The 24,958-nt window shown below is 45.7% G+C and overlaps 2 protein-coding genes across 4 annotated transcripts in view; both read right to left on the reverse strand.

Annotated features, from left to right (window-relative positions):
- The window catches only part of XRN2 (5'-3' exoribonuclease 2), an 89,108-nt gene extending 86,316 nt beyond the window's left edge, over window positions 1-2,792 (reverse strand). Inside the window, exon 1 of the mRNA XM_034764028.1 lies at window positions 2,618-2,792. Coding sequence (XP_034619919.1) covers window positions 2,618-2,692 — 75 coding nt within the window. The 5' untranslated portion in view covers window positions 2,693-2,792. The remainder of the gene's footprint in view (window positions 1-2,617) is intronic.
- Window positions 2,793-19,867: 17,075 nt separating this feature from the next.
- KIZ (kizuna centrosomal protein) overlaps window positions 19,868-24,958 on the reverse strand; it is a 93,651-nt gene continuing 88,560 nt past the window's right edge. For all 3 annotated transcript variants that reach the window (XM_034764031.1, XM_034764030.1, XM_034764029.1), the window contains 2 exons: window positions 24,707-24,747; window positions 19,868-20,176 (listed from right to left, as the gene is read on the reverse strand). In XM_034764031.1, the coding sequence (XP_034619922.1) occupies window positions 24,725-24,747 (23 nt within the window). In that variant the 3' untranslated portion in view covers window positions 19,868-20,176; window positions 24,707-24,724. The remainder of the gene's footprint in view (window positions 20,177-24,706; window positions 24,748-24,958) is intronic.

Below are 24,958 nucleotides of genomic sequence, written 5' to 3' on the forward strand. Positions count from 1 at the left end.
TTTTCACGGTGAAGCAAGAAAAGCTGAAGTTTCTAGACCTTCATCTAGAACAGGGATGGGCAAACCTTTTGGCCCGAGGGCCACATCTGGGTATGGAAATTGTACGGCGGACCATAAATGCTCACAAAATTGGGGGTTGGGGTGCAGGAGGGAGTGAGGGCATCAGCTGGGGGTGAGGGTTCTGGGGATGAGAGGTTGGGGGTGCAGGAGGGTGCTCCGGGCTGTGACCAAGGGGTTCGGAGGGCGGGCAGGAGGATCAGGGATGGGGCAAGGGCACAGGAGAAGGTCAGGGGTGCAGGCTCCAGGCGGCGCTTACCTCAAGCAGCTCCCAGAAGCAGCAGCATGCCCTCCCCCTCTGGCTCCTATGCAGCGGCACAGCCAGGTGGCTCTGCGCGCTGCTCCGTCCGCAGGCACTGCCCCTGCAGCTCCCATTGGCTGCGGTTGATGGCCAATGGGAGCGGCGGGGGCAGTGTGCGGAGCCCCCTGGCTGCCCCTACGTGTAGCGGGGGCATGCTGCTGCTTCCAGGAGCAGCGCGGAGCCCCGGCATGCATGGAGCAAGCCTCCGACCCCACTCCCCGTCTGGCGCTTAAGAGGCAGATTAAAATGTCTGAAGGGTCATCTGCGGTCCCCGGGCCACAGTTTGCCCACCCCGATCTAGAAATTATTACTTAAGCTCAACTCAAGCAACTGCTGTAAGGAAAAGTTAATCCTCCTCCACCCCACCGTTGACAGAAAACCCCCCAAAACTGTTAGACAATATTCATTATCAAGCTACTGAATCATCCACTTAAATATCAGAAGAAGAGAATGGATAGGTAAAAGATCCTGAAACACTTGACAATCTTTCAAGAGGTCACAGCACAGTTATACCTCTCAATACAAAAAAAATTATGAAGAAATTGAAGGAAATTCAGAGAACACATATAAGCACGATTAAGTGGTTTGAGGTCTATATAGGAGAAAAGATTAAGTGAACAAAATGTGTCCAATCATTTCTTCCCCCAAAATTTCCCATTACACCATTTTCCACCCCTAAAATATGACGTCTACAATAGTTACTTTTATATCATAACCAATTACAAGTAAACTTGTGTAGGCTATGACCAAACACTGACATTTTTGTATCAGTATTGTAAAACTACATTTAAGTTTGTTGCTTTAAAACCTAAAACTCTGCAGCTGAGAAGCACTCTTAGTTACTGGTTTTGTACATGCTAAAAAAACCCCTTGTGATCTCTCCACATCTCTGCAGTTTGCTAACAATTATAAATCTTATAGAATATTTTCTGTTGGTTACTTCCTGGACAGGCCTAACAGCCCAGAAGAAATCAGCACTGTAAACAGAACACTAGCTCCACAGCCTCAGGCCATTCAACTTTTCAACAGTATTTTTTCCTTTACATTTTTCACATTTTGCGAAAGTTTAATAGCAGCAACAGTGACCTCTAGGTCACACATTTCACGGCAATTAATGACCAGACGTGCTAAAGACCTTCAGATTCACTTTCGGCAATTCATCCAGTCAGTCATTAAGCAATAATGATTTTCTGGTAGCTAAAGTTGAATTATCATTAATGATAGTGCCAACAGAAGATGGCATAAATAGAACTAAAAGCGCTTATAACAAATATAATAAGTACTAGCTTCTGTGCCACGCAAAATGAACAGAAGGGGAAAGTAGAAAAGACAGCAAGCAAGGACTTACAATCCCAGGAGGGTATGGGAGAGAGAAACACAAAAAACATTACTTGATACTAACCATAGTTTAGGAGCAAAAAAGTTCAGTTCTCTTCAGTTTTGCAGAAGATACAATAAGAAATGTTACATAAAAGGTCCAGTTTTCAGAACATTTGGAAACAGCAGCAGCCACATAATAAAAAAACTTCAAGCTTCCATTCAAAGAACTAACAGGCAGATGCTGGATCCTATCATGGCACCACTATTCAGCTTCTTCCCTATTATTTATTACTTGCACAGGGCCAGCGAATTAGTTAGCCCTAAATAAGACACGCCAGCATTTACCAGATATAAATCAATCCACCAAAATGTATCAAAAGACAATGGACTGTGCACTTTAACACAGCAAGGTCACAAATCTGCAGTGTACTAATGAGCTTTTCAGCTCTTTGGGTTTGTTCACAAGTGGGGAGAGATGGTGTGTTTGTTGCATACTTGTACAGTGCCTAACATAATGGGGGGGGGGCCCACATCCACAACACACACACACACAGTGCAATACAGTCCAGGGACCGCCAGATCTCCACGCTGAAAGATTTTCTGGCTGTATCCCCACACTCAGCCTGGGCTGAGGAGACTGACCCAGGGAGGGCTGAAGATCAGGCCAGAGCTCCCAGCTCAACCAAGGGGTGTGTGTGTGTGTCTGTGGTTCATGGGGGGCAGCCCCAGAATGCAGGGGGAGGTTGCTGGGGGACGAGCCCGGGAGCAGGTGGTCACTGGGGCCGAGCCCTGGGCCTGGAGGGGAGGCGGTGGCTGCTGGGAGCCGCCCCCCAGGCCGGGCAGGAGGGTTGCTGGGGGGATGGAGGCCGAGCCCCGGGAGGGAGGTGCGGGGGGCTGCTGAGGGTAAGGGGAGGAGCCCCGGGACGGCGCCGGCCTCACCTTCTCCTCCACGCTGTTGACGATGATGGAGGGGTACTTGCGGCTGAGCCAGCGGAAGAAGGCCGGGACTCCCATGGCCCCGCGTGGGGATACAGCAGCGGCCGCGTAGTTGGAATTGGAATCCAAGCGGCGGCGGCGGCGGCAACCGGACTTCCGGGGCAAGGGGCAGCGCGAGGCATGATGGGGGAAAAAGTGCTGGGAGACAGAGGACGAGGCGGCGGCAGCGAACGGGGGTAAGTCACGTGACTACAGCGGCTCCGGGCTGCCATATTCGGGCATGCGCAGTGCGGGCTCTCGTCCTCCCCCTCAGAGGGGCTAAGGGCGGGGCCAGCCCTGTTCCCTGCTGAGGGCGGAGCTTCACAGTTGGTAGCGGAGTCGGGAAGCGGAGGGGCGGGCTCGCCCGCCTCAGTCCCGGGCACCCTCAATAGCCCCATACAGCGCCCCCGCGCGCCCTTGGGGGCTCGCCCGGGCGGGGCCAGCCTCTGTCCGCAACGGCCTGACAGAACGGGCCGCTGCGCTGCTATTGCGCATGCTCGCACGCACTGAGCATGCTCAGTGGCATCTGCTGAAGCCGCTGCCCTCAGGTGGGCGTGAGACAGCTGCTCCCTGCAAAGGGGGACTCGTGGGAGGCGCTGGGCAGGGGGGAGCTGACCGCACGGGAGGCAGGAGCAGAATCAGGGGGTGGGGGGTAGGCCACTGGGTTAAGGCCCTGCCAGACAGAGCCACAGCGGGGGGCAGAAGGCATAAAAGTTACCCTTGCTGCCCCCAGGGGCCAGGCAGCAAGTCGTGACAGGGCAGTAAAAAATAAGGCCCCCTCCAGTGAGCCCTTGTGGCTGGTGCAATTTGTGACATTACACCTTTGCGGTGGTAGAAGGATGCTAGCAGGATCAACACCAGGGCTGAGGGATGCTTGACTACACCCCTCCGTGGCATGAATGTTTTTTACACACCCACCCACCCACCCCACCCTTGGTCAGCCTAAGTTTGAGGTGCAGACCAGGCCCTAAGTCTGCTAAAAGTGCCACCCCTTCCAGGGTACTTAAAAGCCCAAATAAACACAAAAGCAAACCCCCTTCACCCTTCCTCACTCTAGAGCAGATCAAGAAAACAAACACTCCCTCCCCTCTTGGACTCATGCCAACCTAAGGCATGCATTGGCAACCAACCAAGATGGTCTTCCCAGGCCTGCCTACCTTCCCTCAGGAAGGTGCTGCTAGACAGCACTCTTCTTCAACTCCTGACCCCAGCCAGCTACCAACTAACCTGGGCTCTTTGCTTTTAGCTTTTCCGTTGCAGCCTGACAACTGCTCCTAGGTGTCATGGGGCTGGGTTGACTGGGCCCCCAGCAGCCCATTAATGCTTTTCTGACTCACATGGGGTTTTGTACAGCTCATCGCAGACCCCAGGTGGAATAGATTGTTTAGCAGAAGTAGTCAGCACATATTCTACACCACGCAGCTTTTAGCGACACAGCTGTGTTGCTACAGCCAGGCACAGTGCAGTGTAGCTGCTGTTTGTCAGCTCTCCTGCAGACACTTTCATCCCCAATGAGTGGCATTAGCTTTGTCTGCAGGAGAGTGCTCCTGCCAACAAAGCGCTGTTCACGCCCGCACTTGTCAGCAAAACTTTTGTCTTCTGGGGGTGTTTTTTTTAAACACCTCTGAAAGACAAAAGTTTTGTCCTTCAGAGGTCAGTGTAGACATAGTCTAAGGTACCATTCAAGGTAGAGTGGCCCATTAGCACCCCTGCAGTGATAGGACAAAAGAGGGGATTAGCGAGTCACTGTTCCATCTTGCTTTTAGCTGAGATGCTCAGAATACCTATCCCAGACATGAATAAGAGCTCTGTGTGTCTCAAAAGCTTGTCTCTCTGAACAACAGAAGTTGGTCTGATAAAAGATACTACCACACCCACCTTGTCTGCCTTACAATCTATCCATAACCAATTGACCAACTTTTGGGAGGAATTGCTTTATTGGTTATGATGAATTTTAATTTTTGTATAATTGCCCAGAACCTGGGATCTATGATTGGGATTATGATTTCTTATTAGTAATAATTATAAGTTTTGGCATCATTTTATATATTTAACTAAAAAAAGTGTATAAAGTCAAGCAGAAGGATTTTTAGAACAAGCTTGTTTAGAGGATGTGAGTTCATAAAGAAGAAAGAAGACTTCTTGAAAACTGAAAAGAACATTATTTTTTAAAAAACAACAAAGAGTCTGGTGGCACCTTAAAGACTAACAGATTTATTTGGGCATGCATCCGAAGAAGTGAGGTTTTTACTCACGAAAGCTTATGCCCAAATAAATCTGTTAGTCTTTAAGGTGCCACCAGACTCTTTGTTGTTTTTGTAGATACAGACTAACACGGCTACCCCCTGATACTTGACAACATGCAAGGCACATTATTTTTTAAGGTCAGGATTGTTGCTCACTCTGCATACTGGTGCAAGGGAGTATGGGAGTATAAGGTACTGCTTTTTCCCCCCATGCAGAACACCTTCATTGCAGGTAGCAGCGCGTGACCCACCTCTACATACTGCAGTGGAAGGCGAAAAATCCCTAAAGTCACTGCCAAGCTGACTTGGAGAGAAATTCCTTCCTGTAACCCAACAGGACCCACTTGTATAGATCAATAGCCGATTACTTACCCTCTGAAACACCCACAATACTTACCCCAAGCAGAATTTTTACCCTGAAAAAGAAGTTCCAGAGACTCCATGAAGTCCATTAGGACTCCATTGCTATTGATTTATGTGGAAGATGATCAGACACTGTGCTGACGGGCAGCGGTATAAAACCAATAGACAGCAAAGGGGGACCCAAGAACCCAATTTGACTTCTGTGCATCTATGCACTGCTCCTTCCTTAGTGCATATTGGTAATTGGCAATCTTGCCTTAAGTATCATTTCCAAATGCATTATTCAACTAACTACAAACTATGTAAAAAAAATGTCTCCTCTGGCTCTGGCTATATGACACTTTTCATCCAGAAAACAGTTGAATAAGGAAAATTAAGCAAGGTGTTGCTAACAAGACTTATTACGATTCCCTCTCCCCCACCCCCACCCCCCCGGTCCACAGAAAGGATATGGCTGCACAGTAATGAAACAGGTTGGAAACGTAAGAGGGGAGGGTTTTTTTCCCCTTCAGAATGGATTTACGGAAATGTTGCCTCTTGTGGTGATTCACAAAGCAAGCCACAGCAGCAGTCTTTAAGAAAAGTCATAATGATTATAGAGCGCTGAAAGTACATAACTGAGCTGATGCAATTTCAACAGAAGCACAAACTGGAAAATTGGAGGGCACGATTTGTGACAAATACAAGGAGCAGCAATAAAAAAAACCTTGTCATGGCATTTGTACATTGCATAAGCAAATAAAAATAAAGTAGCCATTTGAGGATGTTGAAACTGAATTAAATCTTCAGATATTCGTGATCAAGATTTTGTATTCTACCATGTCTTGGTGATAATATACCGACTTCATTAGGGCAATGACGTTGGTGAGGATGTAAGAAAGAGGTTTGGGGAAACGTTCATAAAAATAATCTCAGTACTGTGTATTGAGTCATCTACACTGATTGGAGGGAGAGGGGGAAGGAAAGAACCGTAAGTATTTACAGTAAAACAAATTAACCCAATATTGTACTTCTCATTATTCATAGCTTCATTTAGCTATGATATTAAACCATGTATGACCATATCTGTGATTTGAATAGGTTTCTCAGTAACCTCAGATTGGTACTACATCTGTTGTATGAGGTAAAGATAGGCCTTTATCTGTTCCTTCAAAAATGTCCCTTGACTGAAGCATGTTATTGTAGCACTACTACTCCTAGAAATTAGTATACTTATCACATAGAGAGGTGACTTAATATGAACAGATCCTGAGCATTGATAGTTTTTCTGATAATAAAAATGACAAATGGACTAGTAAACAAAACTAATCATCTTCTTTCCTTATACTTACTGGCTTAAATTATGGTTGAAATTCTTGTTTTTTGCTAGCTCCAAACATTTTTAATTCCTCAATAAACATTTCACTGAAAAAGTCGACCTACTTTTTGTTGCAAAAATGTAGCCCTTGCTACATATCCTAAAACAAACCCTGCCATGTGCAGAAATCTATTATGTGAAATCTCTCTTTAAGGAAATGTCCACCAGTGCTTGCCAAACAGAAATGTACCTAAAGGAATGAGAGACCCTGCATTGTGATCCAAACAAGCAGTCAGTTGAATAAAAGACTCAGTGCTGTTGTGCCAGATATGTGCTTTTGCACCAATGAAACTATAGACTCATGAAATACCTACCAGAGAAGCAACAAGGATAGTAGGAATTCACTGGTAAAGCAAAACTCCCAAGGACAACAATGGTAAAAATGCCTGTCCAACATCCAACCTAGAAGGTTTGCCATTGACTTCAGAGGGGCCACGATTTCACCCCCTCAAGCCAATGCCACTACTCGAGGGTTTAAAGTTAAGCACCAGTGTAAATATTTGCAGGATATTATCTCAATGCTATTTTTTTTAAATTGTATTAGGGACTATATAAAAATTGTCACCCATGCATGCTTGGTGGACTGACTGCATTCTGGATTGGGTAGAGGTTTCTTTTTAGGGCCGCTGGGAAGGAGCTGCACCTCTGATAGAATGAGGTTGGAGGGTAAATTTCTCTTACCAACAGCCTGCATGGTGTGAACTTCCAAATTGTGGGTTTTGTTCAATTTTAGTTGATTGGTTAAGAGGTTCTGTGCACCAGCACGCACCTTCACATGGGGTCTCGTGATGCTTCCCGGGGTACCCAGGGTTGTGAGGCACCTTGCTGCCACCTGCCCTGAGCATGAAAATTTGCCTTTCCCCATGCCTGCCTCAACTGACACCTCCAGCCACAGAAAACACAAGCATTCCCCTCTCAGCTTACGCAGGCTCTGCTGTCCCTCAGGAAGGTTAGCAATAGGTGCACCCACTCCAGCCCCAATTCTTCCGAGCGTCCCTCTGCAGTGTCCAGCCCTTGTGCTTACAGTGACACTTTTGTGTGTGTGGAAGCCCTTTCTGGCATCCCAGCAGAGCCACTGTGCCCCATACAAATACAGATTCCTCTGCTAGGGTGGTGTCAGTGGGGTTAAAGTCCCCTTCTGGATGACAGACTGTATATAGGCAACTCTTTCTTAAATGGATAAAAGTAACCTTTTGCCCAAATTTTCCAAACACAGGTAGGCACTCGCCTACAAAAGTGTTCATGGGCTAATTTTACCCATGCAAACCAGCACAAAAATCCAGTAATTGCACTGAAAGTCTGATGCTGTAATGCGGGTTTTTGTGAGCCTACATCCTCTTTTGCAGACTCACTTATTATGGATGCCTTTAAAATTTGGTCTTAAACCATTAAAACCTAGACAGCGATTAAATGTCTGGATGAGATGTTTCAGTAGTGGCACAGTAGTTTCTCCAAAAATAATTTAGCAATGTGTCATTGTGTATAAACTGCAGCAATCTATTATACTTTGTTGGATAGTACTTTCCCTTAGATGAGTGGCATGCAGCTTTAAATCTGTTACAGCTGTAAAGATTGCAATCCTACTGTCCATCAGCATCATCTGTCATAATCTTTGGGCTGCCAGTATGACAGCTGTGGAAGTGCAGAATAAAGTTGACTGGCAGAATGTTTTACAGCTAATGAGTTTGGGCACAATAATACTATCATAAATAATGCTCTAGAGGAACTCGGCTCTCACTTGAATTCCAAAAGTGAGATATTGCCTTACCAGGATCTCATGGAGCCATCTGTCATCAAATATTAGTCTTTTTGTCAATGACTGGCCTGGTCTGAGGGAATGGAAAACATTTAAGTGTAGTGGTGAATGCACTGCCTCATTCAGAGAGATTTAAAATGGAGTTACATCCCGGAATCAGTGATTTCAAGATGATTCTGAAAGTGCTAAAAACTACAAACCATATTGTGTCAGATCTCCCCTGCAGAATGCTAATGAGACTGTAGCCAGATGAGTTTCGGTCTGACGTTCCCTGGAAATTATTTAGCAGCAAAATCTTTGGGGCGCATGGTTTGCTGGCACCTTTTTACTACCGGTAGGTTTGCTATGGTGCATAAAAATTAATAACTACGGCTTAAGGACAGTGTAAAAACAGTGTAGCGAGGAAGTATGAGCCAGTAGTTAGGGCACTAAAGTCTGGGGTTCAAATATTTGCGCTGCTACAGACTTCCAACGTGACCTGGGGCAAGTCACTCAAGCCCAGATCCTCAATGGTCTTTCAATGGGAATTCGTCGCCTAAAGATCTCTAAGGATCTTGGCTGTAGCCTCATTGTGAATCAGGGGAGGTCTACACTTAAAAAGCTGCTGCGACGCAGCTATGACGTTACTATGCTCCGGTCGGTGTAGTTAATCCACCTCAGGAGAGGAGGTAGCTATGGCAACGGGCGAAACGCTCCCATCAACATAGCACTATCTACACCTGGGGGCTAGGTCAGTATAACTCCATTGCTCAGGCTGGGGTGTGGATTTTTCATGCCCCCCCCCAAGTGACATAGTTATACCGATGTAAGTTTGTAGTGTAGGCTTGGCCTCAGTTCCCATCTGTAAAATGGGATAATATTACTTCCCTACTTCACAGGGGGGGTCATGAGAAAAAAATACATTAAAGATGAAGATGAATTCAGATATCAGGGTAATGGCAACGATATAAATACCTTAGCTAGATAAATACGTTCATCTCCTTGGTTTTGTTCACTAAGTATCCTTCTATATTTTATTGAGGGGGAAAATTGTCATTCAAAAGGCCTGTTAGTAGCAGCACACGTTTCATTTTGTTCCTCAGCTGGTGTAATTCAATATGGTTCTACTGAAGTCAATAGCACTACACCAATTTACACCAACTAAGGGATCTGGCCCGGGTGGAAACCAATTAGACCACATAGTGAGGAAAAAGGGAGAGAGAGAGAGAGAGAGAGAGAGGATAGGATTAAGTTAATTTGTTCTTTTAAAAAGCAGAGGAATGAATTCAGATAGGGCTCATCAGCAAGGGAATAGATAAGAAGCCAGGGTGGCGTAGAAATATAATAGACTGTCTCTGCACTGGGCCAAATCCGGAGGCAAATTCCCAGATAATTTCTAGGGAATATTAGAGCTAAATTCATCTGGCTGAAATCTCATTAGCATTCTGCACAGAAGAGTTTATACCATGTTGCTTAGCAGTGTTTGGGGATTTTAGTACTAGCTATGCTGGTTACTCCTGGGAAAAAGAGGCTGGCTTACCGAATGAACATTTGCCTGAGCATGGGGCTGAACCAAATCTGGGGACCAGATTATCCTTGAATAGAACCTGTCCTGTGGTAAAATCTGCAGGAAGGGCTTTGGAGTCTCCTGAGGTCCCTTCCAACCCTGATATCCTACGATTCATAACTCAGAAAGATGTGTATCCCTCTCGGCTGGCCGTGTCTCCTTCCCCAACCACTTCCCCGCTGGCAGAGTCCTGCTTGTCCTGCTTCAGTAGTGAACAAAGGGCAAGGGTCAATTCCGCTCTTTTAAATTTCCTTGGATTTCTTCTGTCTCGTCTCATTACGTTTAGAGATAGGGGCTGACCTGACGCCTGATCCTGCCCCCTCATATGGCTATCGCAGAGGAAAGCATTTTGCTGAGGATCATGGGTGGGAAGTGGTGACCCTCATCTCTGTGAGGCACACAGTAGATTTGAAGCAGACTCTGTGCTTGTGGATTGCACCTTGGAAGGCATCACAGAAATGGGCAGCTGGTCCTATGTCCACCAAGGAGTGTCTATACTAGATTTTTTTTAATACCGTCTACTGCTTTCTGTAAAAGTGAAGGTCAGACTGAGTGAATGGCCCATCGTCGGCTCAGTCTTGAAAACTCATATGCATATGCTCATGACATCATTTAAAACTACACTCATGCCTAAGTGCAGGCTCAAAGCCTTCAGTAATAGCTCCAAAAGCACCAAAGTGAGTGAGGTTCCTAAGTCCCATTTTCAAAAGTGACTTAGGCAGTTAGGAGCCCAAGTCTATTGACTGTCAATGAGATTTAGACTCCTAAGCGCCTACATTACTTTTGAAAATGGGACATCTGAAGAAGTGAGGTTCTTACCCACGAAAGCTTATGCTCCCAGTACTTCTGTTAGTCTCAAAGGTGCCACAGGACCCTCTGTTGCTTTTTACAGATTCAGACTAACACGGCTACCCCTCTGATACTATTTACACCTGTGTAACCAAGAGCACAGTATAGTCTGTTATACTGGTGTAAATTCGGAGTAAGTCCATTGACTTCCATGGAACTATTCCAGCATGCAAGTTGGATGGGCTGCAGTGAATAGTATGCAAATAGGAACTGAACAGCTGTCTTATTCATTGCGCCCATCCAGCCTGGCTACTGAATGAAGCAGGGGTCTTGAAAAAATTACACGGGCTCTCATTAAAGACTTTGCACCAGATTTTCAGCTCGTGGAAATCAGAATAGCTCCACTGACTTTAGTGAGCTCTGATGCTTTCCGACAGCTGAGAATCCGGCCCTATGTTTGAACGTGTATGCACAAGGGGACAGAGTTAAGTTGCACAGGAAACCTTATCGGTGGTATTTCCTGGCGTTCGAGTGCTGGACCTTGCACTGTTCCTGTTCTTTTCCCATCGATTTTTGGGACTGTGTCTGTATATAGGTTAAACACTGGCCTTTTGCTGGTGTATCTGAAGTGCAGATCTGCAAACCTAGCCCCTAGCCAGAGCCATATGGCGAGCTCCACGTTTGTGAACAAGCCTAAACTATTATTAATTTCTGCTGCACGAAGGGTGCTCAGAATGATGCTGAAATTTCCAGCTGAGGCACTTTTGTGTCTGCCCCAAGGCAGCCACTAGCCCTTCAAATTGGGTTTATTCCTTTGCAAGCGTGTGTGTAGCAGCTTTGGAAGAGGTTTCTGTCAAAACGGGGCTTTGCAATCACATCCGCATTATCCACAGGCATAGCCATGACCACAGTATTGTGCACTGGGCTTCTATTCAGAATAAGCAAATCAGATTGAACAAACTCAGAACGGACTCAAATCTGGGTCAAAACTCAACACAGAACGTAAACCTTGGGGGGATTGACAGGGTATTTGATCTCCATACCCCTTCCCTTTCTGCCTTTGGCTGAGACCGAGGGCAGAAAGACTGAAATACCATCAGCTGTTCTTATTATTTTACCCAATTGAACCTACATTCTGCAAACCCTTCATGATTAAAAAAAAAAGGCTATAAACAGGATAGACTTTTAAAACATAGTTTTTAGATGAGCGGGTTCTCGGGTGGTTCTCAGGGCCTGAACTGAACAGGATAACTCAGAGGAAGGGGCAGACGGCAGTGCAAAAGCCGTGGGGAGAACGGTTGGTTGAATGCTAGCCAGGCCGCTGTGATACTTGACTGGTGCGTGTGTGTGGGTGAAGTGCTTTGAGAGCCTCAAATGAAAGCCCTTATCGAGGTGCCGCGTATGACGAATGACTTGCACCTGGTGATCTGACTGTGTGCCGGCATTTTCCCTTTCCAGTCTCCTTTCTGATTGTTCTTCCCCTAGGATGTAACCCCGGGGAAAACAAGGGTGTTGCTTTTACTGGTAATACAATAACAGCTGGGTGACGTGCTATGGAGATTCAGGGCATCAGCGCAGCTGCTCTGATGCAATTGCGTCGCTGTAGCACTGAAGTAAGGATGCTCCTTAGCTGAGACGTGCCGCCGCGAGAGGCGGGCAGGTCAGTATAACTGCTCAGTGGCCCCCCATGTAATTTACACAGCTCTGTCCATAGTACAAAGCCGGTCTATGGGCCAAAGCACTGCCTGCGTTCTCTGCAGTGCAAGACGCTCTGGCCCCAGCACGCATGCCCCCTACACCAGGGCTTGTGAGCAGAGATGACCCACACCTGCTGATGGGGGGCGGGGGGCAGAGTGAAAGCAGCGGTTTCACTGGGATGGGTAAACGGGACACTGCCTGGCGCTAGCCTAAGGCTCATCAGTTCGCAAGAGCAAACGGGACAAACTCCCAGTTTTGCCAAAAAAGCTGGGACGGGGCTTAAAAAAGGGACTGTCACAGCCCAAACGGGACATATGGTCACCCTAGGCTTCAGCAGATGTTACTGAGCATGCTCAGTCCAAGCCAAGCAGCAAATCTGGGCAGGCGTGTGACCCTGCGTCCCCTCCCCCATGCGCCCATGGAAGGCTGTCTTCCCCAGTGCCCACCCTGGGGAAATTCTGCCCTCACTGGATTTAGAGTCTTTTTCTGTTCCTCGGGGCCTTTTGCCCAGTGTAAAGGTGTCAGAGCCACAGTGAGGATCTCAGCATTCACCTCTTCTTGTTGCCCCGCCACCTCCACTCTGTCTCATCTGCAATTAGCATATACCTCTTTGCATCTTCTTCCCCACACTGCCCCCTCATCCTGCCCGACATTTCAAATGGAGCAGAATGTAATACAATCGCATTCCGTGGGCAAGGTAGTGACAAAAAGGTGAGGAAGGTGTCATTTGAGCCATAAAAATCAGCACACTCGGCATTTCAATGGTGTCACCCTCTGCTGTGTGGTGGGGGGAACTTGCTCCCCTCTCCCTCTCCCTCTCCCTCCAGAGCCTCCGGTTGGTGGAAATTTTGACAACACAGTGTCATCAGAAATGGGTCGAGTTTGGTTTCATTCAAAAGGCCTTTTTCCCACGGACACTATGGCACCAAGCATGACAAACCCAGAATAATGATGTAGATCTATATAGTCAAGAAAAGGTTTAAAAATCAACATTTTTAAAAATTTTACTTTACCACAGCGATGTATTGCTTACCTCAAAAAGACGTTGATCTTGGCTAATCCTAGGGAAGTGGTCCTTGATGTGTAGGACTGCTACATTTATTCATCAAATTCACCATCAGTGTTTTCTTTGTCCTGGGTCACTGTTAGACACGTTGTCACATTGATCCTCATCAACGCTGCACCTGCACATCTCCATACCAGGCAGGCTGCTGGCCAAACATCTGCGGGCTGGTGAGCATCTGGTCTTTGCACACGACCATTTGATTAGCTGGAGGATTGATTTGGAAGTGCATGGTATTTCACACATAACTGGTGTGATCAGTCCATCCTCCAAGACCCATCCATGCCTGATAGGGCAGAATGCGCTCCGTCATCCCAAAGCCATTCCATTGTTTGACAATTTGTCCCCTTGAGAGCAGGTATAAATGTACCCCTTGACAGTGGCTGTTTTTCTCCATTTGTCTGCTTCTTGGAAAACATCCACTGGCATAGCTCTGCAAGCGTCATAATGTTGGTCTTCAAATGGTAAACTCGGCATATGAATGCCTCCAGTGCATTTATGACCTCGTCAGTGATGGTCTCACCCATTCCGAGTGCCTTCAGAGTGAGGAGAGAGTCTTCAGAGACTGCATCAAGTGCCTTCCAGTAAGAGAATTCGGTCTTTCCAGCAGCGTCACATCCTTGAAAAGGCATGGAACCCTGGCAGTGCGATGGCTTTTAATGGCCCGTGTGATAGGAACACATCTCGGAGGAATAGACAGTGATTCTCTTCCCCAGCAACAGGAACAAAAACAATCTGGTGGAAGTCTTGGGTAGCGTCTCACAGCGAGCACTAGAACGTCTGTGTCTTGTGCCAAATTCAGAGCTTAGTAGACATTGATAGCATGCAAGATAATTTTAGTGTCAGCCCCTCATGGGAACGATGAAGATACTCCACCAAACAGCGTAAGGCAGCAGTTTCATTGTGCCATGCAATTCTTGGACAATTCTTTACACGCTGGAGCGTTTTTCCTGTAAGATGTGCAGTGAAGTCATTCTGTGTGCAAGTATGAGACAGCATCTTCTTCACTGTGGCACTGGAGATGTTCATGGAGTCAACTCTTTTGTATTGGACAGGTGCAATACCATGGAGTTTCTTTCTAGTAATATTTTTTAATTGATTCCACTGCATAGGTGTGAAACACGAGGTAGACTTTGTCATAGGTCCATTATTTTTTCAGTAGCCTCATAATGAAGTGTTCAACCACATCTCGGCAGGTGTTAACTGTTCCTGGTTTGTCAAGAGCATGTACTTTGTTTATTTCCCCACCCACTTCATATACCTTCTTGTCTTCTTAGACAAGCCCTTCAGCTGGTGGGTGAAGGAGCAGGATTGCCGAGCAGGAGACTGTTGGAGTAACTCCTGGAGCCACAGCAGAAACTCCCATCCAGGAGATCTTCACCCTGACCCTATGGGGAGTGCAGAGAACTCCCAAGGACAGACTTAAGAAGGCCCCCAAGTAAGGAACTAGGGCCTGTGCAGAAGCCTCCCAGAGCAAGTGACTAGGCATGGTCAGGTTCTCCCACCATCTGGGAGAGAAACTTCAGGAGACTCCTTTACATTACTACAGTCAGCATTTTTCTCATCTGGGTCCTTAGCCAAAGCCCACTGCAGCCAATGGGCTGATACATAGCACTCCGCTCAGGAAATATTAATAAAGTCTTGCCCATTCCCTGCCCTGAGAAGCAGTGAGAATGAGAATTACAGGACCTCTGGCAGTAGACTTCTTGCTGGTGGAAGATGGTAGCAAGCTTTGATACATACAGGATCATCCTTAATATCCCAACAGGGCAGAGCAGGGGTTTCCCTTTGTATAATGGCCATTCGCTGTGTTAGGATCTTTCATCCCCGAAACTTCTGATCATTCAGAGACTTTTGCACAGTTCTCAAGCTGTTTGATCCACTCATCGTCCCACAGTCCATGGGCTGTTTTTAAAATAATTCTCTGGGTCTCTGTCACCACCCTTTCCCTTGTTTTTCCCCCATGTGCTGCAGACAAGCCCACAGACTTTCCAGTCTCATGTCCGCGATAGATGGTTTAAGTGGCAGAGCTTTGAATCTGCTTTCCAGCCTGGCATTTTAGGGTTGCTGGTTTAAAGCCTACAGCAGTTCTTTAATGAGAGCTCTCCAGCTGCTGGAAAATAGAGGCAACTTCTGCAGGGACTGGGCCAGACTCAACCAATCTGGGGTCAGGAGGTGGAAACTACATCTCCTTGTCCTTATTGATCCCCAGCCTAAGTCGCGGTGCGGTGCGGGAAATTCACCAGGGAAGGCAACTTTCATTGTTGGAGATTCCAAAGAACCACCAGTTGTGGAGGCCGGTGAGAGGATTGAGTTCTGAGTACACCTCCTCCCCAACTAGCACTGCTCAGTGCCTTGCTGGTTCACGCTTGGTTTCTTTAGCACGTTCTTTATTTATCTCCTTTCTCAGACGGCTCAAGCAGCTCACAACACTGTTATCAGTGGCCTAGTATAAAAAGGGTTCAAATAAGAACGGCCACACTGGGTCAAACCAAAGGTCCATCCAGCCCAGTGTCCTGTCTTCCGAAAGTGGCCAATTCCAGGTGCTTCAGAGGGAATGAACAGAGCAGGGAATCATCCAGTGATCCATCCCCTGTTTATAAACTAGGGAAGAATTTGTAATAAAACATTGCACCCTTGCCAGCTGTAGACCTTCAAAAATCATGCATCAGGCTCTAAAAACATCATTAATTTATGAGATTAAAAAAAGCCATGATTTGTAAGCCAAATAATAAATGTAGGGTTCTTTTTTGCCTACTAGTTTCTGAGCCTTTCGGCTGCACTCTGGGGACTAGAAACTTTTTGTTTATTTAAATGGAGGCGGAGATTCTTCTGATTTTATTATTGTTTGCATTACCGTAATCACGGACAAAGACCCTGTTCCACTAGGTGCTGTACAAACCGAGAAGACACAAGGACAGTCTCCGCCCCAAAGGGATTACAAGCTAAGTTGCTGTGAATCTTGATTTCAGGAGCTAGGGCTTTAACAAAAAAACACCAAATATTGCAAGACTTGTGATACAATGCCAAGCGCTGGCAAACGGGACATTGAGCTAACCTCACCGTACCGCTGCCAGTTCAGACTCACAACCTAAGAATCTGGCTGGAGTCAGATTTACAGATGTGATGTTAGCCCATGTTAGCCCATTGTAACACTCTTTAAAAGCCTAGGGTAATCAATGGAGCTATGATTATTTACACCAGTTGAAGATTGGCCCCAAGGCTATTAATACATATACATGCTAAATGGGTCAAATCAAACTCAAACCCTGGGTGTGGGTGTGGAGGGGGTGACTCAACCTGTTTAGTGCATTTTAAAGGCAGTGTCCTTTGTCTACATTAAACTTTTCAAACATGTTAGTTAGCATGTGTTAGCCAACATGTGCTAACGTCACACTTTACATCGTACTCTATATAAGGTCAGAGTTTCTTTTGAAAAGTCAACCTGCTTTTTTCAGAAGAATATTGTAAATATTTTTCACTCTTTGCCCAAGACCTTTTATGGCAGATTTTTGACCAAAGCTGTTTTGTACTATTCAAGTCAAAGCACTAGGAATTTTTTCTTTGATTGTTTTTAAGTGGACTGACCCTAAACAACAAGTGGGCTACTGGAAGCTAGTAAATTCAAATATGCAGAACTGCTTTTCAGTAGACATATTTATGTACAGATTTTCTTTAATTTATCCTTTGGTTTCTTTCTTAGAAAAATTTCAGGTTTAATTAACAGTTTCAGATAAAAGGAATTCAAGAAGAAAATTAAAAATGCATGAAGCTTCTGGAGTCATCCAATTACTGGGATGTCCACATAGCTATGGCAGCATGAATTTTACAAAGCAAGTGGAAACTGAAATTCAGGGGGTTGCCACAATGAAATGCCATTACATTTAGAAATTTTCTCTATTAGAAATGTACATATGCATTTCTTCTTGATGTGTCTCAGAATAAGGTAAAGATCAAACAGACAGGCTGCCCTGTAACACATACGCGCGCACGTTGAGAATGCTTTTTAAACACATTTTGCTCTTTACTCTTTTAATGCTAAAATATGTAAAATCATCAGAAAAAAATGTTGTTTTTGCATTCAAGACTGCCACAAGAATTTGCAAAAGCAAGTTCTAGGTAATATAGTCCCAGAAACGTGCTGTATGGACTGTAACTTTCCCGAATAAGAGAGGCTTGATTCAGTCACTAAACACTATTTCTAGGATACTGTTTTCTTGGCAAACACAGAACAAAAAATCAAGAAAGAAAACCAGACTGTTTGTCCAGAGGAAGGAGAAACGCTGATTGTATTTGTAACCACAAGGAACAGAAATAGTCTTGTTTGAAATGGGCTTTTAACCACACCCTGCCTGTCCTCTCTGGTGAAGAAAGGGCTCTGCTTAAGGTACAATCTCTGAGAGTCAGGATGTCTGGGGGGGTTGGACCAGATCTGGAAAAGTGACGAGCATCTGCAGTTCCCATAGACTTAAAGGGGGCTTGCAGGTGCTCAACACATCGCACGTCCACATGTCAAAAAGGATGCTGACAAATTAGAAAGAGCTCCAAGAATGATTCGAGGTCTGGAAAAACCTGCCTCATAGTGAGCCACTAAAGCAGAATGCTCTATATAGAGTATCAAAGAGAAAGATAAGAGATGACTTGATCAGGGGTCTCCAGCGGGGACGTACAATCCTGGCCCACAATAATACATAGACCAGCCAATCATACAATAGAGCCCCCAAATACTTAAACTTAATTAAATAAGGTCTTTCAAGGATATTGCAGGAAATGGCCATCTCCATCACAGGAGTGTACTAACCGCTTTAGGGGCCACTGGGCCTGCCTGCGGTATAAACAAGGAGACAGGGCTGGGCTATAGAAACAGGAAGAGGACGATGAGCAAGACAGAGGGGAGTGGAAGCCACACAGGGTGCAGTGGGTGGTGGCTTCTCTCAAGCTCTAGGAGACCAGCCTAATCAGACTCAGAGACCTGGTGTTATAGCCTTTAAATTGGGAGCTCTGGCCCAGGGTCCAGAGGGAGGAGCTTATGAACGGCCTGTGCTAATTCCTTCTGTCCTGAAGCTGCCTTAAAACGGGAACATGGTCTTTTATTAGTGTGGGTTAGTGTCCTTGTCCTGGGCTGTTAAAGCAAACCTACCTCCTCCCAGTCAAGGGACATTAAGGTGGGCCCCACCCACAGAGCTACTGTGGGTCACAAGGGAAACTGCCCTCAACTTTACAGCCAGTGGTGCTGGAACAATTTGTATAGTGGGGGGAAACCACCTCAAGCCAGGGGGTGCTGCTGCACCCCCAGCACCCATGTCGCCACCAAGCAGGGCATCACCATCGACGTTCTCTCTCGTTTGCTAATATTTTCCCCTTGGCTCACAAATGAAAGGTTCCCGTGACTACCCCCTCCCGCCCCAGCTTGCTCAGCAGCGGCTCCCCCTGGCAGCGGCACTGGGTGTCCCTGCAGCCCAGGGAGAGAGGAAGCAGCAGGTCGGCTGGCTGCCGGTTGAGCTCGGGGAGGGTAGGTGATGACAGCCCCCATCTGCCTGCTCCGTCCCAGTCCCCCTCCACTAACCACAGGGTCCCATTCTCCTCCATTGGGTGATTTTACTGCTGTATTGAACATGTTTCTTACCAAGATCATATGTTCCCTCTTACCTCACCATGCTGCCTCCAGTCTTCAAACCAATCTTTATCCCCACCCTTCCCTCCCCCTCCTCTTTCCTGTACCTGTCCCAGCACACCACTCTACCCTTCCACTCCACCCTCTCTCTTTCCTACCTATTTATTCTCTGCCACTTCCTTTCCGCTCCCCTCCATCTAACCTCTCCAGCAATCTCTACTCGCCTTTTAAAAAAAGTAGCTTATAAACAGGTTTTAAAAATCCACAGCCAGTACAGAATCCGTTCCATTTTGTAATTAGTGTGAGTAACCTCACATTCGTTTTTATTTTACCGGGCCCATTGTCCTCCCACCCTCCTAGTGTGTGTCAAACTCTCGTGAATATTGTTTTTAACAAGGGGCTCATCTCTTACTATATGTATTTGCATGTGCCGAGCACCGAGGGCCAGCAGGGAGGTCATGGATGCGGGCTGGGAGAGGTGCTGACAATGGACTGGCTCTGACCCATAGTCAGAGGAAGAGATGTGACATAATATGGACTGATCCAACTCCCAACCCCCACAAAAAATGTTACCTTAAAAAAGGTCCAAAACATCTGGAATAATAATAACCAATAGGGACTAGAACTGAGTCTGACGCTAATAGCGCATGGACAGTTAAGGAGATACCATCACTTTCCTTCTATCCGTGGGGAATAGCCAACCACTAACACACACATTCTCATCAGCTGATTTTTGGTTAAAAAGTATGGACAATTTTAAAGAAGTCTGTCTGAATTCAAAATATTTCTTAAAATATATGTTTAATAAAAACACACGTATGCAAGCAAAGAGAGCCATTGAACATTATTTGTTCAACATTTATATGGCCAAACAAACAAGATATTAGATACATTACAGAAATATGGACCCAAACACACAGAATAAAACTGCAGTTTCTGCAAGAGAATACAGCTTACATTTTCCCGCCTAAGCACATGTTAAATACGTCAGTCATAGAAGTCATCAAATTCATCTGCATATGCATCATGGGTTTGTGGACGCAAAGCAGCTTCAATTTCTGAGTTGCTGTCATCAGACTCACCCCAGAAAGCTAGGAGAAAAGAAATCAAAGCAATTATACATACCCACACACTGTAGAGAGCTTTCATGCATCAGATTAGAATTAGGACAGACAACAGCTTTTCGGAAACACTATGTAACTCATAAGAATGTAAGAGCTTTCATACTGGATGAGACTATAGTCCATCTAGCCCAGTATCCGGTCTGTGACATTGGCCTGTACCAGCGCATGAGGGAGAGTGCACAGAACAGGGTAATTTTGGAGTGATCCACTCCCAGATTCTAGTCGTCTGAGGTCTAGGGTCACCCCGAGCAGGGGATTATCCCTGGCCATCTTGGCTAATAGCCACTGATGGACTTATCCTCCATGAACTTATCTAATTCTTGTTTGAACTCTGTTATACTTTTGGCACCACAACATCCCATGGTAATAAGTTCCACAGTCAGTTGCGTGTTGTGTGACCAAGTCCTTCCTCTTGTTTGTATTAAACCTGCTGCCTATTAATTTCATTGGCTGACCCCTGGTTTTTGTATTGTGTGAAAGGGTAAATAACACTTTCCTATTCACTTTCTCCACACCATTCATGATTTTACCTTGACCTCTATTGTATCCCCCCTTGGCTGTCTCTTTTCTAAGTTGACCAGCCCTAATCATTTTAGTCTCTCCTCATATGGAAGCTGTTTCAGACTCCTGATCATCTTTGTTATCTTTCTCAGAACCTTTTCCAGTTCCACTGTATCCTTTTTGAGATGGGGCCACCAGGACTGCACGCAGTAGTCAAGATTTGGGCGTACCATGGATTTACATAGTGTCATGATGATATTTTCTGTCATATTTTCTATCCCTTTCCTAACATACCATCAGACTTTTTGACCGCTGCTGGGTATTGAGCGGAAGTTTTCAGAGAACTATCCACGGTGATGCCAAGATCATCTTCTTGAGTGGTAACAGCTAATTGAGAACCCATCACTATATTAGGCTCATTGTATAGGTATAATTGGTATTATTATACTCTTAGGTATGAATTTCCAACACACTGTGTAGCTTACAAGGCTTGTTATTTGTTAATTGGATTGTTGTGCACAAATACTGCACGCTGATTTAGAAAGTCCCACTTCATTGTTTCTCAAGGTAGTTTGATAAAACATTTCCACTCAAAGCAATTTACTTGACATCTGTTGTCTGACTGAATAGGAGCATTGTCTGTTATACTCCACTTTCTCTATCTACTCGACCCTGAAGTGAAGTCACAATCACAATGACATCACAGAGCTGGCATGGAAATGGCAGTGATGTCACAAATAAAGTATCACAACTTTCCCACAGGATCAAATAGGAATGTACTGGAGAAACAATTTAAACACAGATGATTTGGGGAATTAGCAAGAGTAGCGAGAAATGTATGCAAAATAATAGCGAGAGGAGCATTTTAATTCTGAAGCGTCCCCTGGCATGAAATTCACTCATTTCAGAGCGAAGGAGAAAAGTATGAGCATTACTGCAAGTTTAAAAATGGGGGGGAGGGGGACCGGGAGAGAAATACAGTGCACTTGAAGGAGAAACGCTGACAAAGATTTGGTTCAAGCTGGTGACTTGTCAACTCTTTGTTTAATAATTTTAACTCATTATCTTTCGCAATAACGAATGCCATGTAATAACCTTTCCCCCCTAACATTTGCATGTTATAGGAGGGTTCCTCATGAATGCAGGGCTGGCTGCTGCTGTGAATATTTTTAATAGGAAAAGAGCATTGAAGCATTTGGTTTTTAAAATGATACACAGGAAAGTGACATGGACTTTACAAAAAGCTAGGAGGAGACGATGGGGCAAATTCTGACCCGACTGACTTTGGCAATGTCTTAATATAGGATTAAAAGTTCCTCTCTGCTGCTGCAAGCATAGGGGGCGGCCTACAGCAGCAGAATCCAGCTGAGGGGTGGTGCGGGGGGAGAAGCCTAGAAATGAGGCTGCTACCTCCAGGGCACACTGCTCCTCCTCTTCCCAGTTGCATGAAAGCCCCTCTGCAGGAGCCCCATGGGGGTTCAGCCAGGCTCCACCAGGTTCTTCCCCCTCCAGACTTGTGGGGGAAAGTGGCAGAAGCTAGCACAGCCCGAGTGGGTAGTAACTACTGCAGCTTGACGCTCTGCCTTGTGCAATCCTCCACTCCAGATGGGTTTCTGGTAGCGGGTGCTTGCTATCTATCAGTGGCCCACACAGCAGCCATACTATATTGCCCGGGGCAATGGGAGCAGGGATATGGCAGCAGTGCAGAGGAAAGTGGCCTCCGCATACTTTTATTTTAACTCATTCGTTCCATTAAAAAGGCCTCAGAGCTCATAGTGCTTTCGGCAATAACTAAAAATACAAACCATCTGCTGCCCACAATTCCTGCAGGCTAGTCCCTTCCAGCGGGTGAGGGCTCCAAAGCTTCACCTCTTCAACTGGGGATGCTACAATGGGGGCAAATCACCCAGCTTCCCTAGCCTAAACGCCACAATCTGGCACTCGCGGCCTTTCCGCTCCACTGCGGGGGAGTCACCAGCCTAGCACGGGGATGGGAGCCTTCAGCACACTTCAGAACAAGAGTAGTCAACAGCATCCCCCGTTACAGCACAGATTGCCCACTCCAAAATACAGCCTCTGTGGTTAGGGACCGGAGGGCCAGTAAAGGTGGACTCCAGACACAAAACACTCAGGTCCCGAAACTCCTTTCATTTCCAGCAGGGCAAATTTGGGTAACTCAGCCGAAGGCAACGGAATTATGTTGGTGTAAACCAACGGCGGAGGAGAATAAGACATTCATTGTGCAATCGGTCTATAAAAAGGAAGCTCACTTGCACATGCAAAAACGCACCATTGCGCACATACATCTGCGTACACAGCTGCGGAAATAGCTAAACACGTCGCTGGCAATTCTACATCGGATTTACGTGCTGGTTGTGAGTTGGCACATGGAAACTGACTGTTTTATTTTGTTGCTGACGTGTGACCCTCGAGATTGTACTGCTTAGCCTAAGTCCGGGATCTTGGCGATCCTGAACCTGGTTCCAGGGCAGGGACTTGGGCATATTCAGTGGAGTCTTAGACTGCATCCAAAACAGCCCTGCTGCCCAGAAGCTGGGAGCAGTCCAGGTCTGTTCAGGGTAAAAGACAGCCCAGGACAACTAATGGCGTGTTTCATATGCACAAAACAAGGAACATTCCCCCTAGAACTGCATTTCGTCTCTGAGGTTGCACAGTCCCAGGGTCCTACAAAACTTGTATGGACCAAGAGCCATAAAGATCCTTTTTATTTCTATAGTTTCTTAAGAGTTAATGTCTTCAGATCCTTTTTGTCAATTGCCAAGGCTCCGATTGCTAGAGGATTATGATATGAATTAGATCAAAAGCACAACAAAAAAAGACAACAGATGGAGGTGGGTGTATTGGGGAAACATCAGTAGATGCAAGGAAAGCAGGCTAACTTTGCCTGTAAAGAACAAATCAGTTGACTAGATTAATTTACGGTGTCTCTTGGGAGCTTATGTACATTTTTTGTTTTTGGTTCATTCATGGGTGATTTTCACTCTTTACAAGGCTATGCTTGGTGGATTGTGACTGAAAGGCTCCAGAGAAAAATGGTATTACACCGAGGGCCTGGAAGGAACAGGGTGGTCGAATGGCACACACGTGGAGGGAAGACTGCTCATGGAAGAAGGCACAAATAGGAGAGTGGGAGAAGAATGTAAAGGGAGCCACAAGGCAAGAGGGGAGCAAGTGGAATGTTGGTAGAGATGAGAGAAGGGACATTAAGCAGGAGCAAGAAGTTGTCCAGCACTCTGAAAGGTAAGAGCCACTCACTTAAATCTGATGCTCAAGGTGAGTGGAGTGGGCCCCTAAGTGGTGCACACCGCATAGCTGTACTCTTAGGCTGAATGTGATAGCTCCCTGTTATGCAACAAGAGTATTGCAACTGATGAGGGACAGAGGAATTGCCATATAGATCAGATCTCTGGTCTATCTAGCCCAGTACACTGTGTCTGACAATGACCAGCACTAGATGCTTCATAGAAAGATGCAAGAAAACTCTCATTAGGCAGATATGGGGTGATCTGCCCTTTACATTACATCTCCTCCTAATCCCTAATCATTAGTGATTGACATACACCCTGATGCATGAGGTTTAATACTCCTTTAAAATTTGTTAGGATTAACTTTTATAACTCAGGACATTCTTGTTATCCATATAAACGTCCAGTCCTTTCTAAATCTTGTCAAGGTTTTGGCCTCAGCCACATCCTGTAGCGGAGAGTTCCACAGCTTAATTATGCATTATGTTTAAAATTATTTCTTTTTACTGGTTTTGAATTTGCCACCTTTCACTTTCATTGAATCTCTTCTGGTTCCTCTGTTATGAGATAGGGTGGACAGAAGCTCCTGATCTACTTTCTCAATATCATTGATCATTTGATATAGTTTTATCATGACCCCTCTTGTCCATGGTGCAGACTCATTACTTTGGCTTGCATATACATTACATTGAGAAAGACATTGCTAAATAGAATAATATTTGTTTCTCACCTTTGGATTTTATAGTGGTTATTCTCCTTTTGCTTGTGTTCCTGCAAAACAAAGTGATATTTACATATTCAGAAGATGGTAAAACAATATTAAAAGTTTAGGAGTCAAGCTAATGCTTCTTCCCAAGTTAAGATAGTAAATGTACTAAGTTCTAGAACTGCATCTCTATTTTTTGGATAAAAAACAAAAAGAAGGTGTTCAAGGCATTTTAGAACACAGGATGGTAAAGTTTAATGCACAGCAATGACATTC

This window comes from Trachemys scripta, chromosome 3 (genome assembly GCF_013100865.1).
Source record: "Trachemys scripta elegans isolate TJP31775 chromosome 3, CAS_Tse_1.0, whole genome shotgun sequence".
NCBI lineage: Eukaryota > Metazoa > Chordata > Testudines > Emydidae > Trachemys > Trachemys scripta.